Source organism: Pipistrellus kuhlii, unplaced genomic scaffold, assembly GCF_014108245.1.
Source record: "Pipistrellus kuhlii isolate mPipKuh1 unplaced genomic scaffold, mPipKuh1.p scaffold_m20_p_10, whole genome shotgun sequence".
Lineage (NCBI taxonomy): Eukaryota > Metazoa > Chordata > Mammalia > Chiroptera > Vespertilionidae > Pipistrellus > Pipistrellus kuhlii.
In genome coordinates this window covers 57,210,050-57,225,510 of record NW_023425405.1, presented here as the reverse complement: position 1 = coordinate 57,225,510, position 15,461 = coordinate 57,210,050, and the positions used below count along the sequence as shown (strand labels likewise).

Here is a 15,461-nt window from a genome sequence, read left to right as displayed (position 1 = left end):
AGCCACACCAGAGTTTTCATTGTAGTTATAGCAACCCCTTCTTCCCAATCAACAAATCGTCTCAGGCGGTATACACATACACCTTTTTGGTCAGCAATGCCAAATGCACTTAACTGTAAAATAATTAGTTTCATACTCTCAAGATAAAGCAAAGTGCAGATGAATGTGTAGAGCATTTGTGTAAAAAATAGCCCTTTATTTGCTTGTGATTTATAAAATTAATCTGGAAGAATTAACAAGAAACTGGTAACATTGGTAGCCATTGGGGAAGGGAACTGGGGAAGGTGGGGGAGAAAGGAAGAAGGAAGAGTTTTCATAATTAAATGAAAACTATATGCCATTTAAATTTGGAACACAAGCGTGTATTATTCAGAAATAAAAAAAATAATTTGAAAAATAAATAATGAGCTTTTATTATCTTCAACAACAGACCAGAGTGGAGCCTGAAGCGGGAACTCAGCAGCCTCGTGTGGAGGTGCAGCCCCCGGAGGAGTGTCCTCAGAGGCTGTCGTCCTGACACCCCGGCTTTCTGGGCATCGCGGGCCACAGTGCCCGGCAGGAGGGGGACTGGCAGGGCCTGTCCTGCAAAGTCAGCACCGTCCAGCCTGGGCACCTGGAAGAGTCTCTCTCGGGGGTCACAGCTTCCTGGGAAGGTGGGTGAGAGGTCACTTGTGTGTGTGACACCAGATGTGGTCCTGGGCGCCCCCTCTCCGCCTCCAGCCCTCTGTTCTCGGCCACAGCGTGTGATTCTGAGCCGAGAACACGGACAGGCCGGGCGGCTGTCAGTCCGAGTCCGAGCCCTCACTTGACTTGGAAGACTTATGCTTCCGTTTCTTCTTCCTTTTCTTCTCTTTCTTCTTCTTCTTATGCTTTTCTTTCTTCTTCCTCTTCCTGTGCCTCTCCCTACATTCCGAGGAGCTGGAGCTGCTCCCATCGTCATCTGAGGTGGAATCCTCCAGCAGCTGCTTTAACTGCTGTATCCTAACCAGAGAAGACCGGTCAAAGAACCAGAAACCATAACAACGTCCAAGAATTGTTTTAAATATAAAATTAGATGTGAGGATAAAAAAGTGACCAATAATCACCTCCTTCTGCACAGTATTTTTAGTTTTTCATGTTTCCCATTCCTGTCCACATCCACGCCTATTCTACAGGGCTGTGTAAAAGTGTTCTGTATCCTTTCCATTATCCTAAATATTTCTGCATGTTTCATTTTTCTTCTTTTTTAAAATATATTTTTGTTGATGTCAGAGAGGAAGGGAAAGGGGAGATAGAAAGTTGAATAATGAGGGAGAATCATTGAACAGTTGCCTCCTGCATACCCGCTACTGGGGATCGAGCCAGCATTCCGGGCATGTGCCCTTGACCAGGACCCTTCAGTCTGCAGGCTGACACTCTATCCAGTAAGCCAAACCAGCTAAGGCAATTTCTGCATGTTTCTAGTGTCCCTTTTATTGTAACTTCTAACAGATATAGCCTTTCCTAAATCATGCCCCCACTGCTCAAGTTCATATGAGGTAATTTATCACCTCAACAATTATAACTGAAGACCACAGATTTGAAAAAGTAAAAACCTCCTATTTTTTCATTCTATCTTTACGTTTATCAATAGCTCAGACCCCTGAAGAACAATCATATGAAAGAGAACCAATCAGCCGAAACCAGTTTGGCTCAGTGGATAGAGTGTCAGCCTGCGGACTGAAAGGTCCCACCGTCGATTCCTGGCAAGGGCATGCACCTTGGTTACGGGCACATCTCCAGTATGGGGTGTGCAAGAGGCAGCTGATCGATGATTCTCTCTCATTGATGTTTCTAACTCTCTATCCCTCTCTTTTCCTCTCTGTAAAAAGTCAATAAAATATATTAAAAAAAAGAAAAAGAAAAAAAGAAAACAGTAGAATGAGGGCTGCCAATATCAACCATTCATGGTTTCAGCAGACTGGGTCATGCCCACTGCATTACGCTAACCCAATGGAGCAGGCTACTTGCTCGTTGCTGGAATTCAGGCCTTTTCAGTGACTGCTCCTGACCTACAAGCACTGCGCAATTAAAGCACCACCTTTGTTACACTACTCCTCTAACAGGAATAGTTGTTTCCAACTCAACACAATGTAAAACTTTAAGAGGGTCTTGTTATCATCAGGACAACCTCACCTTATATCCTTCTCATGTCTTTTATTCTCTCGGATGATGTCATACATGGGATCTTCATGTGCCTTGAGGGTTAGAGAAAGTTAAGGTTGGGTTAAACTTCATAGATTGTTAGTTAATTTAAAATTAAATCGTTTTCACTGAAATTAGTTTGTTCCCCTCCCCAGTTTGGTGTAATTTTATATTCTACAGGTTTTAATCCTTCCTGAGAGTCATCATATCTTTAAACTTGTGAAGGCTATAAAAGGTTTTCCAATTATACAAATACAGGATTATAATTTTAGTATCTTTTGTAAGGAAATAAACCATAGAAATATTGAAAAATACTATTCAAGATTAGAAATATTAAAGAAATTATCTTTTGATTAAATTATATTAAGCAAAACAAATGAGTTAGAAAATGATACGTAGCCGAAACCGGTTTGGCTCAGTGGTAGAGCTTCGTGTCGGTCTGCGGACTGAAGGGTCCCAGGTTCGATTACGGTCAGGGGCATGTACATTGGTTTCGGGCATATCTCCGGTGGGGGGTGTGCAGGAGGCAGCTGGTCGATGTTACTCTCTCATCGATGTTTCTACCTCTCTCTCTCTCTCCCTTCCTCTCTGTAAAAAATCAATAAAATATATTTTAAAAAAGAAAGAAAAAGAAAATGATACGTAAGAATGATTTATTTATTAGGTACACAAACCATGTGCCAAAAAAGAGGTCTGGAGGGATACTCTTCAGACTACTTACTGTAAATCCCTTTTCAATTCTGGAAAACCTTATTATGTTTCCATTTTGTTAAAGGCCAATGTATTCCTGTAATATCTGTATAATCTAAATCACTTAAAGTACTTTAAAATTTGAATACACAGAGTGAATTTTATAGTATGTGAGTTATCTTTAATTTTTTTTTATTTAAATTTTACATATTAAACTAAAAAACATAGTTAAGCCTGGCTGGTGTGACTCAGTGGTTGTGTGTTGACCTGTGAACAAGGAGGTCACGATTCTATTCTTTGTCTGGGCGTAAGACTGGGTTGCAGGCTCAATCCCTGGGGTATGCAGGAGGCAGCTGATCATTGATTCTCTCTCATCATTGATGTTTCTCTCTCTCCTTCTGCCTCTCTGAAATCAATAAAAATATATCTTAAAAAACAGAGTTAAAAATATCTATTATTCACTGCTAATATTTTAGTGTGGTTCTCCCAGTCATTATTCATAATTTACAAAAAATTATAATCATGTTATATAAAACGCTCTATTCTCTTTTTCACTTAAGTTTTCATGAACATCTTCCTATGAGATACTTTCTTCTAAAACATAATTCTTAAAAGGTATATGATTTTTATGTTATAGTAATTTATGTTGTTGGCATATTGGCCATTGAAGTTGTTGCCTATTTTTATTTAGTTTCTATTTTTTAACCATATAAATATTCTGAAAGTTATTTTTCTACATTCAGAAAAATTTGTGTATATTGATGTTTTGTTAAATCCTTAGGATCAATTCTTAGAATTTAGGTTTCTGCATTTGAAAAAATATTGAATATCGTATGTTTAAATTAAAAAAAAAAATTTTATTTATATTTTACAGAGAGGAAGGGAAAGATATAGAGAGCTAGAAACGTCGATGAGAGAGTAACATCGACCAGCTGCCTCTTGCACACCCCCTACAGGAGATGTGCCCGCAACCAATGTACATGCCCTTGACTGGAATCGAACCCGGGACCCTTCAGTCCGCAGACCGACACTCTACCACTGAGCCAAACCGGTTTCGGCGTATGTTTAAATTTTTTAGATTTATCACCAAATTATCTGTGAGAGAGGTATAAAAATTGATATTCCAGTTGATATTCCAGCTATCAATGATTATTAAAATGAAAGAACAATATTTTCAATGTCTTAAAATCCCTGAAGAATGTGGACCCCAGTTTGATATATGCTGGTAATCCCAATATACCTGATATATTGAAACAGTTACTGAAGGTGAATTACTATCCCTGGGAGGGGACTGTTAGAATATAGTGAGGAAATGACAGACCTATTTTATTGACATGTAACGAGGAAATATCATTTATGCTCACTTCTAGTTTATAACAGGAAGATATCTAGTATCTCGACAAGGATTAGGAAATCAGAACCCTGATTTTTGGTTAGGAAATTTAATTTTTTTCCCCAAAGTAAAAAGAGGATAAGAATGTCTGCTTCAGAAAAAAAAGAATCAGTGTTCCCAGGGCATAAGTAAATAACACTTTAGTAAGAAGAGAGTTTCTTGTTAATGTAACTAATCTCGCACACAAACACGATTTAACAGAGAAGTAGTTAACGCCAGGTCCTTCGGCCAGAAGGCTTCTGGGAATACATTTCACGTGAGCCTCCAGTTCACCGAGGAAGGCCTGCTTCACGGACACGCACCGTCTGTGGCGAACGTAAACTGACACCCTGGGGTTCTACTTACTACTCTGAACTGCTCTAACTTTTGGTTGCCTTTGATAAAGAAAGGGCATTCTTTGTCGCCCGTTCGGTGACCGTACCGTTTACAGCGCCAACCTGAAAACAGAGAAAGGGGGATATGTTTCTGTAAGATAATGTGTTTTACTTCACCAAGATAAAGTATCAGTACGTCATATGAAAGTTATTCTTCATTAGATTCCAATTTTAAAAGCAAATAAAAGAGGTGTGACCCACAAGGACAGGGAGCATGTGAAAGGAGACCGCAGTAAAAGATGAAGGAAGTTATACTGCAGGGAAGAGTGTACGTGGACAGCAGGCCCTGGAGAACTGGATTCTGAGCCAGCAGAACAGAAACGACTCGCTTTCCATTTGGAGCCCAGAGGCACTGGGACTGGCCGCACCCTCTGGCCATGGAGGGGGAGGGACAGCGGGGCGGGGGGGGGGGGGAGGGCTGGCTGAAAGGCCATTGCATCTCCTGGCCCCAGCGAGGCAGGCTCATCCTCTGCAGCCGGCGGGCGGAGGGGCTCTGGCTGAGGCCGCAGGCCCACAAGAAGGCCAGGTGCCACACCGAGCACAGGAAGGACTAGATGGCTGAAGACCGAGGCTCCGGCCTCACCGCCTCGTCCCTCACAGCAGTCCCCAGCACCCAGCACGTGGCCTTGGCCTTCAGCAGGAAACTCTCCTCTGAAAGACTAACCCCCTGATGAGAAAGACTTGGAGATACTGACCTCCGCAGCTGTTTTCAGCAATAAAATAAACAGTGTGTTTTCTGTTAAGCAGCCCAGGCACTCCACCCGACAGTGAGATCGTTATCAGTCTCTACTCAAAAGTGAACTCGGCCTGGCCAGTGTGGCTCAGAGGTTGAGCATCGATCTATGAACCAGGAGGTCACCGTTCGATGCCTGGGTTGCGTGGGATTGATCCCTGGTGGGGGCAGGGGGGCTGCAGGAGGCAGTCAGTTGACGTTTCTCTCTCTCCAAAATCAATAAAAGCCATATATATATATATATATATATATTTTTTTTTTTTTTTTAAAGGCTTCAGGACCCTTTCTTCAAATGCCGCCTTGCGCTGGATGAAGGTGCTGCTGGGGTGTGCACCCCACCCTCTGTGCCTGTAGCTCCTCAGGCCACCTGGAGCAGCCTTACCACCGACGGACGGAGGGGGCTAACAGATCCAAGACCCAGAGGAACCTGCCCCCGGCGTTTCCACCACGGAAGGTGCTTCCTGTTGCAGGAATACACCTGCGCGTGTCCTCCTGAGGCACACTTCCCGTGGGAGGCCACCGCACGGGGAGTCAGAGCCTGGAGCGCCTCTCTGCTCCGCCTCGTACCGGGACCACTTACTGACCGTGTGAGCCCCTCTACAGGGCAGAGATCACGCCGGGACTCTGCCAGCGCTGAGGAGGGCACGTTAGATGGAAGGAGAACGCCTGTGAGCCGCGGTGTGCACCCTGGTGCACTCGGAGCACCGGACGCGCTGGCACTCACACTGCATCACTTTGACCTCCTTGCCCAGGGGCATCCAGAGCCCTCTGGTTGGCGCGTGAGCCAGGAATTCCCTGGCGTGCTCGTTGCCTGGCACATCTGGTATACAGTCCTCCGGCTTCGTCTCATCTTCCTGAAAAGGGAAACAGCGGGTAAACAATATGGCCAGAGAGCACCGAGCCCGCCCCGCCTGCCTCAGAACGCAGCACGGCCTGGCTTTCTCAGTGGGGAGCTCCCGAGGTCATCAGGAGTCACCTCCCAAGGTCAGAGACACAACGACCTGACAGGAAAGGTGGAGATGACTGTGCCGAAGAACCACATCGCAGAAACCAGGTGGCTGTTCTTGGAGAAATGGTACTAGAGTTGTTTATGAGGAAATGATTTATGAGCTCCAAATTCTGATGCTAAGATTACAACAAGTTTTCTGATAACTTAAAAGTCTTAGGGAATGAGGCAAAGTGTAGGATTAGACAAGTAAGGTTTCCTGGAATAATAACAAAAGCATGTTAAGTTAAAATGGATTATTATATCTTGAAGGCCACAGGGTGTATTTATGGGGGTATAGCTCAGTGGTAGAGCATTTGACTGCACAGGGTGTATTTATGAAATGTACTTATACCACCAAATACCTTTAAGGTTCTCTCTCTCTCTCCGGTTAATCCTCACCTGAAGTTATTTTTCCAGTGATATTTACTTATTTATAATATTTTTTTGACTTCAGAGAGGAAGGAAGAGGGAGAGAGAGAGATAGAAACATCAGTGATGAGAGAGCATCATTGATTGGCTGCCTCCTGCGCCCCACACTGGGGAAGCCCACACCCTGGGCATGTGCCCTGACCAGGAATGGATGGTGACCTGACCTCCTGGTTCACAGGTGATGCTCAACCACGGAGCTGCGCCAACAGGGAGCCATGGATTTTTAGAGAGAGTTGAAGGGAGGGGGAGAGACAGAGAGAGGAACATTGATGTGAGAGAGAAACATCCATTGGTTGCCTCACACACACCCAACTGGAGTTGGGGATTGAGCCTGTATAAGGCTTTTTTTTCTTTAACCTTTGGATTTTTCCCCCCTCAGGTTTCCATGTATATTAAATTTAAAATGAAAATGTTTAAAAAAAATCTTTTTTAATATTGAAAGGTAGCAAACAGAAAAGGTTATTTTGGCCTTTAACCACTCCTCTAAGTCTTGCTTCCTCAGAGACTCGGAGAAGGGGTGTGATGGCTGGGGGACAGGTGTGGGCCCGCCTGGTCTCTTAGGGCACAGACACCGCTGAGAAACGGCCAGGAAGCACAGCTGTGACACAGCCCGTGTCTGCCTGGCACCTGCGGGAAGGAAGGTGACCCCAGAGGAGGCTGAGCCCTGAGGGACTCCTGTCTGAGAGAAGAGCCGAGAGGACACTGACCTTGATGAGCCCCGGAGGAGGTTTCTCATAACTGGAAAGAGAAAGAAAAGACCGTCACCAACCACGTTAACCGGAACACAGCGAGCCAAAAGCAGCTGTGGGCCAAACTAAAAGGGACATCTATAATAATAAAGACATAACATGCTAATTAGACCGACTTCCTTCCTTCCAGACAAAGTCACAGCAGGCAGGGGCCGTGGGGGTGGGTGGGGAGGGCAGGCAAAGCTCTTGCACAAATTTTGTGCATCAGGCCTCTAGTTTTTAATAAAAACCTACCGTGTTTCCCCGAAAATAAGACATCCTCCAAAAATAAGACCTACTTACAGGCTTCCTTCTGAAATATAAGGCATCCCCCGAAAACAAGGCCCCCCTAGGCTAAACATGAGAGATTTGGTCCACTGATTCTGAAAGAAATGGAGTCACAAGAAATTCACCAGGAAATTCAGGAATTGGATTGTTATGATGATGTTCCAGAAGATGATGACATGATTGTCACTGAATAAATGAGTAAATTCTTGATACTGTAGGATTCACAGTTTGTCTGGTTTGTGTTGACAACTACCGTACTACCGTACCGTATACAGGTAATACATTTCCTTTATTTTCACTTAACAATAAATGTGTACCGTATTCTTCTTCATGGAAAAATAAGACATCCCCTGAAAATAAGACCTAGCGCATCTTTGGGAGCAAAAATTAATATAAGACATTGTCTTATTTTTGGGGAAACAGGGTAGAAGTACGTTACGTCTAAAGCAGTTAATAGAACATGCCCAGCGCTCGAGATCACATATACACACACTGATGTTCTCCCACATCCTGTGGAGAGGCAGAACCAAATTCACCGAAACTAACTCACCTGCCGTCTTAGCACAATGACTTTCTTTTTGGAAGAAGGGAAAGTGAGAGACTACAGGGAAAACGTGTGGTAAGAAGACCCTGGAGTTAATTACGGTTCCAAACTGTCATCATCTGTCAGGTTGTTTATTCTAGCATAACTCTCCCTCAGTGTTGATAGGGTAGTTCCTAAGTCCCTTGCAATATGATGGAACTGTGTATTTTGAAACCTATTATTATTAGCAATGTCCTTAAAAAGTACATTTCTCACCTGTTTCCAAAAATTTAAAGGCCCATGGTTGGTGTTTTTTTCTTAGGGCTAAACAATTTCTTAGTTTATGTGGTAATTAGAAGTTGTATTTCTCGATTATTGAGGGAATATTTAACTATTAAAAACAACAGAGCTGGCTTTGGCTGGGTGGCTCAGTTGGTTGGAGCATTGTCCTGGACACCAAAAGGTCTCGGGTTCGATTCCCAGGGCGAGTACGGGAGGCAACCAATCTACGTTTCTCTCTCAGTCTCTAAAATCAATAAACATATCCTTGGTTGAGGGCAAAAAAAAAAAAAAGATCTGGGAATGGGAATAGTAATGTTTACTATGTATTGATAGTTGCCTTCTGCGATATCACAGTGAAAACGTCTGCATTATTTTTGTAGCTGATCCTTAGAAAATAAAACATGTCCCCGGAGGCCCGTTATTCTGTACCATCTGTGATGCCTTACGATTCTCCAATTCAGGTGGTAATAAGTTGCTCTGAGCTGCAGGAAGGCTATATTTAGATAAGAGAGAAAGAATGAGATCCTCCCAAGTGGGAAGGGGGGTAGAAATCTCCTCTTTTGCCAAGTGCTTAAAAACACTCCTGGGGTTTCTGAGCGCCGAGGTGGGGTTTCTTTGGAAGAGTCTCCAGGTGGGCATGCTCCATCCGGATGGCTGTGCAGCGGTCGAGCCCCATGGCAGCCCGCCCTGGCGCTCAGCACTGAGCCTTCTCTCCCCTCAGCACCCGGAAGGCTGAACACCCAGGGCAGGTGCCAGGGCAGGTGCCAGCGGGCCCTGCGCGCTGCTCGGTCCCCAAACCCGAGCGCACCCCGCCCCCGCCCTCCCTTCCCGCACCCCCGGAGCCGGGCGGGGCGCGCTCCCTCCGGCCCAGCGGCCCGGGCGCCGGCACCGCCCCCCCCCCCAGCCCCCGCCCGGGACGGGAACGGGCGGCAGCCGGGCCTCCGAGCGCCCGCCCCGGCCCCGGCGCCCTCCCGCGCCCGGCGGCGGCGGACTCACAAGGACTCCAGGTGCTGGAGCTGCTGCCGCTGCTGCGCGTCGTGGCGCCGCCGCCTCTGCTCCCGGCGGCGCCGCAGCTCCTGCTCCGGCGGCTCCCGCGCCCGCCGCGCGCCCCCGGCCCCCGGCTCGCCGCGCCCCGGCCGGGACCCCGACATCCGGGACCCCGACATCGCGGCCCGCGCGGCTCCGGCGGCGGCGAAGGCGGCACTTCCTCCGCGCCCGCCCGCCCGCCGGGCCGCAGCGCCCCCTCCCGCCGCCGCCGGCCGGTAGCCTCCCCCGCAGTGCGGCCTGGAGGCCTGAAGTTCGAGCTCCGAGCGCCCGGCCCCAACGCCTGCCGGGCCGGTGGGTGCCCGAGGGGGTAGCGCCCCCTGGCGGAGGCCGCGGGGAGGCCTGGGCGCCCCAGCTGCCGCCTGAAGCCTTACTGTGCGCTTCCCACCCGCGTCCTACCTGCACTCCGCGACCTGGGCAGGTGCTTTGAGTCTCCCAGTGGCTACACAGGAGGCGCTCCGCACAAGCGATAGGAGCCATCAGTTTTGGAGAAAGGAAGGTTCTCCGTAGGAATTCCCTAGTATGCGATCCCTGGTTGAAACCTAGTGTTTATTGTACTTAGACAAGGCTTGGGCACTGGAAATGAAAAGCTAATGTACATTGAATGCTTTTCATGTCCTGCTCATGGAGTTAAGCCCTTAATAAGAGTTGTCTTTATTTTTGAAAACTTAAGTACTGTTTACTGCTCTTACATATTATCTCTTTTTAATGTAAAATTTTTTTTTGAATTTGTTGGTGTAACATTGGTCAATCATCCTGATTTTATAGTTGAGAAGAAGCCCCACTTAATAGTCCTATACATATTTTTGTAAAAATTCCTTCCAGTGTTATTCCATACTTTTTGTTTTCCTTTTTAAAAATATATATATTTTGATTTCAGAGAAGAAGGGAGAGGGAGAGAGAGAGAGAAAATCCATGATGAGAGAGAATCATTGATCGGTGGCCCTTTGCATGCACCACATTGGGGATTGAGCCCTCAACCTGGGCATGTGCCCCGACCAGGAATCGAACCGTGACCTCACACTCAATCACTGAGCCACTGAGCCATACTGGCTGGGCCATATTTTTTTCTTTATAAGAATTATATCAGCTGAAACCGGTTTGGCTCAGTGGTAGACTGTCGGTCTGCGGACTGAAAGGTCCTGGGTTCGATTCCGGTCAAGGGCATGTACCTTGGTTGTGGGCACATCCCCAGTAGGGGGTGTGCAAGAGGCAGCTGGTCGATGTTTCTCTCTCATCGACGTTTCTAGCTCTCTCTCTCTTCCTGTCTGTAAAATATCAATAAAATATATTTTAAAAAAGAATTATATTAAGTGGTTTTAAAGACTTTTTCTCACTGATATTATGAACATTATTCAACTAGAAATAATTCAGTCATTTGAGTTTTAATTGGGGATTAGTACTTTGCCTAAGCTTTTATTATTGGCAGTCCAAGTAATTTACATTTTATTTATTATATTCAATGTTGTGATGGTTTAATAATATCAAAGTATTAGAAATTAATGCTTTCCATGAATTCCTTGTATCTTTAAGAAAAGCCATAATTTAGCCGAAACTGGTTTGGCTCAGTGGATAGAGCGTCGGCCTGTGGACTGAAAGGTCCCGGGTTCGATTCCAGTCAAGGGCATGTACCTTAGTTGTGGGCACATCCCCAGTAGGGGGTGTGCAAGAGGCAGCTGATCGATGATTCTCTCTCATTGACGTTTCTAACTCTATCCCTCTCTCTTCCTCTCTGTAAAAAATCAATAAAATATATCTTAAAAAAAAAAGAAAAGCCATGATTTAGAATTTCATTTCCTACTGGTAATGTGAATTATTGGTGAAAGACAGGAACTTTAAAGTGTATAAGTTAAATCTAGTGAAAAAAGCAAGGACTAAAGTTACAAAGTTGGTATCACAGGCTATATACCTACACTGACTTTGAAAGTAAAGAAGTTTGGGCCCTAAGAAAGAAGACACCTACCAAGAAAAGGCTCTTGGTGGCTAACTGGGATGAAGAAGAAGAAGAAGAAGGAGAAGGAGAAGGAGAAGGAGAAGGAGAAGGAGAAGGAGAAGGAGAAGGAGAAGGAGAAGGAGAAGGAGAAGGAGAAGGAGAAGGAGAAGGAGAAGGAGAAGGAGAAGGAGAAGGAGAAGGAGAAGGAGAAGGAGAAGGAGAAGGAGAAGGAGAGAAGAAGAAGAAGAAGAAGAAGAAGAAGAAGAAGAAGGAGAAGAAGAAGAAGAAGAAGAGAAGAAGAAGAAGAAGAAAAAGAAGAGAAAAAGAAGAAGAAAAAGAAGAAGAAAAGAAGAAGAAGGAGGAGAAGAAGAAAGAATAGAAGAAAAAAAAGCCTAGCAGCTGATTCTAACAGGACCTCTCAGGCCAGCCAGCTTCAGGGAGAAGCCTCTGCTGAACCTGCCCCCAGCACGGACCTGTCTCCTGCACTTGAGCCAGCCTTTCCAAAGGAGTTCCTGGATTCCTACTTCAACCAATAAGACTGAGAATTTCCCTGTCCAATCAGAGCTGTATTTTGGACCAATCCAAACAATACTTTTGGGACAAATCAAACTGTGAATTCTCGTTTGCGTGAGGATGGACCAATCAGGGACCAGGGGTGGGATTTATAAGTCATCTCCCCTCTGAATTGTTCCACTGAAGGCTGCGTTCCCTTAGCTGGAGCTGCCGACATCTCACTGGGCATCGCCCAGGGGTGCCTCTGCGCCCCAGCGGTGGGGCTTCCGAGTTCAGTTGCAGCACCACTGAGCTGTCCCACCGCCGGGCTGTGTCACAACCGAACTGTTTGCTCCGAGTTTCCGGCGTCATCACACACCAATGTGGGGATCCCTGTTGCTGTTGAATTGGCACCAACAACAATCTGGGGAGAGCCCATAAAAAGTTGGAAAAATTGGCATTAACCGTTATATTCAGTTATAAAGTTGAACATTAGCACACCTATATACCAGGAAACCCACCCCAAAGTATATTCTAAAGAGAATATTCAGCACATGTAACGAGGAGACATGTACAAATAACTTTTTCCAGGAGGAAAAAAATAAAAATAAAACACCCATCAACCTTGCCCTGCAGCCTCAAAGGTCTTGATCTTCCACCTTCGGGGTCTTCTTCACGGTGAGTATGTGCTGAGCCAGCTCCCTTCCCGCTCTCCCCTCTTTCCATCCCTTCTCCCTCTCCCCGCTCCCCGCCGCCCAAGCAGCCCAGGCCATGGACATAGCCTCGCGGGCTGGGAAAGATGAAGTCGCTCCAGAGGCTTTGCTATTCTGAACCCCAATCTCTCCCATAAAAGTCCCACCCACGAGCGCCGAGGATCGGGAGCTGAGCGCGGAGCCTGGGTTCCTGACAGCCCCGCCTACCCGCCTAGTAGAAATCTGACATTTCCCATTTCCGTCCTCCTCGGCCTCCGCCCTTCTGGACTACAACCCCCAGAAGGCCTCGGGGCGCCGCCCTCGGACCTGCGCAGTAGCGTTCGTTGTAAAGCGCTATGACAACTGGGCGAAGATGGCTTGGAGTTAGGCGCGGGTGGGGAGGCGTCCCTTCCGTCGCCACCGCGGTCCGCTCTCCGCTCCATCTCGCTCACCGTTCTCCGCTCACCGCTCGCCGCCTTCTCCATCATCCCCTCCTCTCTGCGGTCCGCCGGCCGTTGTCCTTGCCTGCCCGGTGTCTTCCCAGGGACTGATGCGGCTTCCCCTGCTCCTGTCTGGGGGTGACGGAGGAGGGATGCGGAGGGGCTCCCTGGGGTGACTCCCAGCTCGGTGGGACGGGCGGTGCCGCCTGGCCAGGCTGCCCCCTTGTCCCCGGGACGTGGGGCGCGTCGGAGCAGGAGAAGGAGAGGGAGCGGTGAAGGGAGGGCTGCTCTCTCTGCACCCCTCGCTCCTGCTCTCGCTCCAGCCCCGGGACCCCGGCAGGCAGGCGTTCCGAAAGGAAAAGCTGCGGAGAGAGTTCCACGCCAGGTGGGCAGGACCCACCGGATCCGGCACCGGGTAAGCAGGTGTGTCTGGTACATCGCGCGCGTGGATTCCCGTTCTGAGTTTTACTCGGCGGGCAGGATTGATCCTCTGATGCCATGTATTAGTTTTTTTGGGGGTAATAGGTTTCTTAGGAAGGATGTGTGTGTGTGTGTTGAAAATAACAAAACACAACTAGGCGCACCATGTGAGTGAGATCCTGTGGACACTTTTCAGAGAGGGTGTTAAGAATTTGTGAAGATTCCATGCAGGAATGTTAGGTGGTGCAGGAACATCCTCCTCCTGTGGCACGTCAACAGGTCCTGTGAGCAAATGGTCAGTGCAGTTCTCAGCTTATGATGAAGTGGGATGCATACACTAATACCCCCTAATTCCTTCTTGCAATAGGATTATTGCTTAGCCTTCTCCCTGCATTGCAAACCGCAGCAGTTTCGATGAAATGAGCTGATTTTATTGGCATCTCCTGTCCCCAACCATGTCCTGGGGTTGACTCAGATTTCCTGGAAAATGAAGTGTTTTTTTTTCTTCTTTTTTTCCCTAGCTCAATTTCCCTTAAAAAAATGAAACCATATCACACATATGCACAAAGTAAAACTGGTCTTAACTAAAACCTGTCAGAGAGGGAGAGATTTTCTAACTTATTAGAAACTAGAGGCCCGATGCATGGAATTCATGCAAGAGTAGGCCTTCCTTCCCCCAGCTTCCAGCACCTGCTTTCCTCCATCACCTGGGACCCAGGCTTCCTTCTGGCAGCCCAGCGGGCCCCAGAACCCAGGCTTCCCTCACAGCCCTGACAGTGGCCTGGAAGGTCGTCTGGTCTAATTATTGTTACTATAGATAATGTAAAGAATAATTGGTGATTTATATATATATATATATATATATATATATATATATATATAGTGTGTGTGTGTGTGTGTGTGTGTGTGTATACACTAAATAATCATTTAGGGAATTTAACTTTTAAAAATTTGCAAATAATTTATAAGCTATTTATGAGAGTTTAAGGGATTTTTCATTTCCTGTAATTGTTGTCCTTAAATTACTACACTTATGTTGATGGTACAAATTATTGATAGAAGGAAAAAAAAGCCAATATCAATAGTATATAGTAATTTGAAAATTTTTATACCTTTTTTTTTAAAAAAAATGTATATTTTATTAATTTTTCACAAAGAGGAAGAGAGAGGGATAGAGAGTTAGAAACATCGATGGGAGAGAAGCATTGACCAGCTGGCTCTTGCACACCCCCTACCGGGGATGTGCCCGCAACTAATGTACACGCCCTTGACTGGAATCAAACCTGGGACCTTTCATTTCGCAGACCGACGCTCTACCACTGAGCCAAACCGGCTTCGGCAAAATTTTTATACCTTTCGATGTGTGTAAGCAAGCCTTATCCCATAGAATTCAGACTTTCAAGTATTTCTCAAAAAGAATTGAAACATAGAAGTTATAAGACACCCCTGCAGATTAACAACATTTCTATAAACGACTACTATTGGTCTTTTGAATGTGCCATTTGTACTTCAGTCCAGAGGGTCAGATCGGCGTTTGTAATTTTGTCTTGCTCAGAAGACACTCCACCTCCAGCACCACCATTACTTGTTCTGGGTAACTACTGACATATCTGACATTTATTGAGTGTGTCCTATGGATTAAGTATTGGGCTCAGCAGTTTCATGTGTTAAGCCATTGTATGCTCCCACCCCCTAGACCAGTTGGGAGACTGGAGGGCGAGGGACTTGTCTAAGGTCACATTGCTGGAGTGTGGGGTCAGAGAGGGAACCCCAGACTCCCTCTCCTGTGCTCTTTGCCTTGTGTGTTTTATTGAAAGGGCCCTTGTCACATTATCTTCTAAAGCAAAAC

General features: G+C 46.4%; 2 protein-coding genes across 15 annotated transcripts in view; one reads left to right on the top strand and one right to left on the bottom strand.

Moving 5' to 3' along the window:
• Positions 1-388: 388 nt before the first annotated feature.
• RP9 (RP9 pre-mRNA splicing factor) lies at positions 389-12,776 on the bottom strand. Of its 9 annotated transcripts, none has more exons than XM_045578650.1 (7): positions 12,562-12,726; positions 9,588-10,166; positions 6,078-6,207; positions 4,592-4,683; positions 2,155-2,216; positions 1,086-1,220; positions 389-981 (listed from the first exon to the last, which is right to left on the bottom strand). In XM_045578650.1, exons 2-7 carry the CDS (start codon positions 10,113-10,115, stop codon positions 783-785), a joined length of 1,146 nt encoding a protein of 381 aa, XP_045434606.1. In that variant the 5' UTR covers positions 10,116-10,166; positions 12,562-12,726; the 3' UTR covers positions 389-782. The 9 variants fall into 9 exon arrangements, 8 of the variants coding, with proteins under 8 accessions (XP_045434606.1, XP_045434607.1, XP_036285794.1 ...); XM_045578651.1 differs by having other exon boundaries at positions 1,086-1,217; XM_036429901.2 differs by lacking the exon at positions 12,562-12,726 and adding an exon at positions 7,478-7,508 and having other exon boundaries at positions 9,588-9,822.
• A 302-nt stretch (positions 12,777-13,078) lies between these two features.
• The window catches only part of BBS9 (Bardet-Biedl syndrome 9), a 287,972-nt gene continuing 285,589 nt past the window's right edge, over positions 13,079-15,461 (top strand). For 2 of the 6 annotated variants that reach the window (XM_045578649.1, XM_045578648.1), the window contains exon 1: positions 13,081-13,607. The gene's annotated coding sequence lies outside the window, so the exon portion shown is untranslated. Of the gene's footprint in view, positions 13,616-15,461 lie in introns of all 6 variants that reach the window. The other 4 variants (XM_045578647.1, XM_045578645.1, XM_045578646.1 and 1 more) reach the window with 4 other exon arrangements.

What these genes read in the sequence shown, in the direction of transcription:
- RP9 (XM_045578650.1), bottom strand. Translation starts at nt 10,115, where the DNA reads ATGGCTCCTATCGCTTGTGCGGAGCGCCTCCTGTGTAGCCACTGGGAG. An exon ending in CTCCAGCACCTGGAGTCCTT is followed by an intron (nt 6,208 to 9,587) that starts GTGAGTCCGCCG and finishes TTCCCTTTTCAG; the next exon opens with GAAGATGAGACGAAGCCGGA. An exon ending in GGAGGTCAAAGTGATGCAGT is followed by an intron (nt 4,684 to 6,077) that starts GTGAGTGCCAGC and finishes CTCTGTTTTCAG; the next exon opens with GTTGGCGCTGTAAACGGTAC.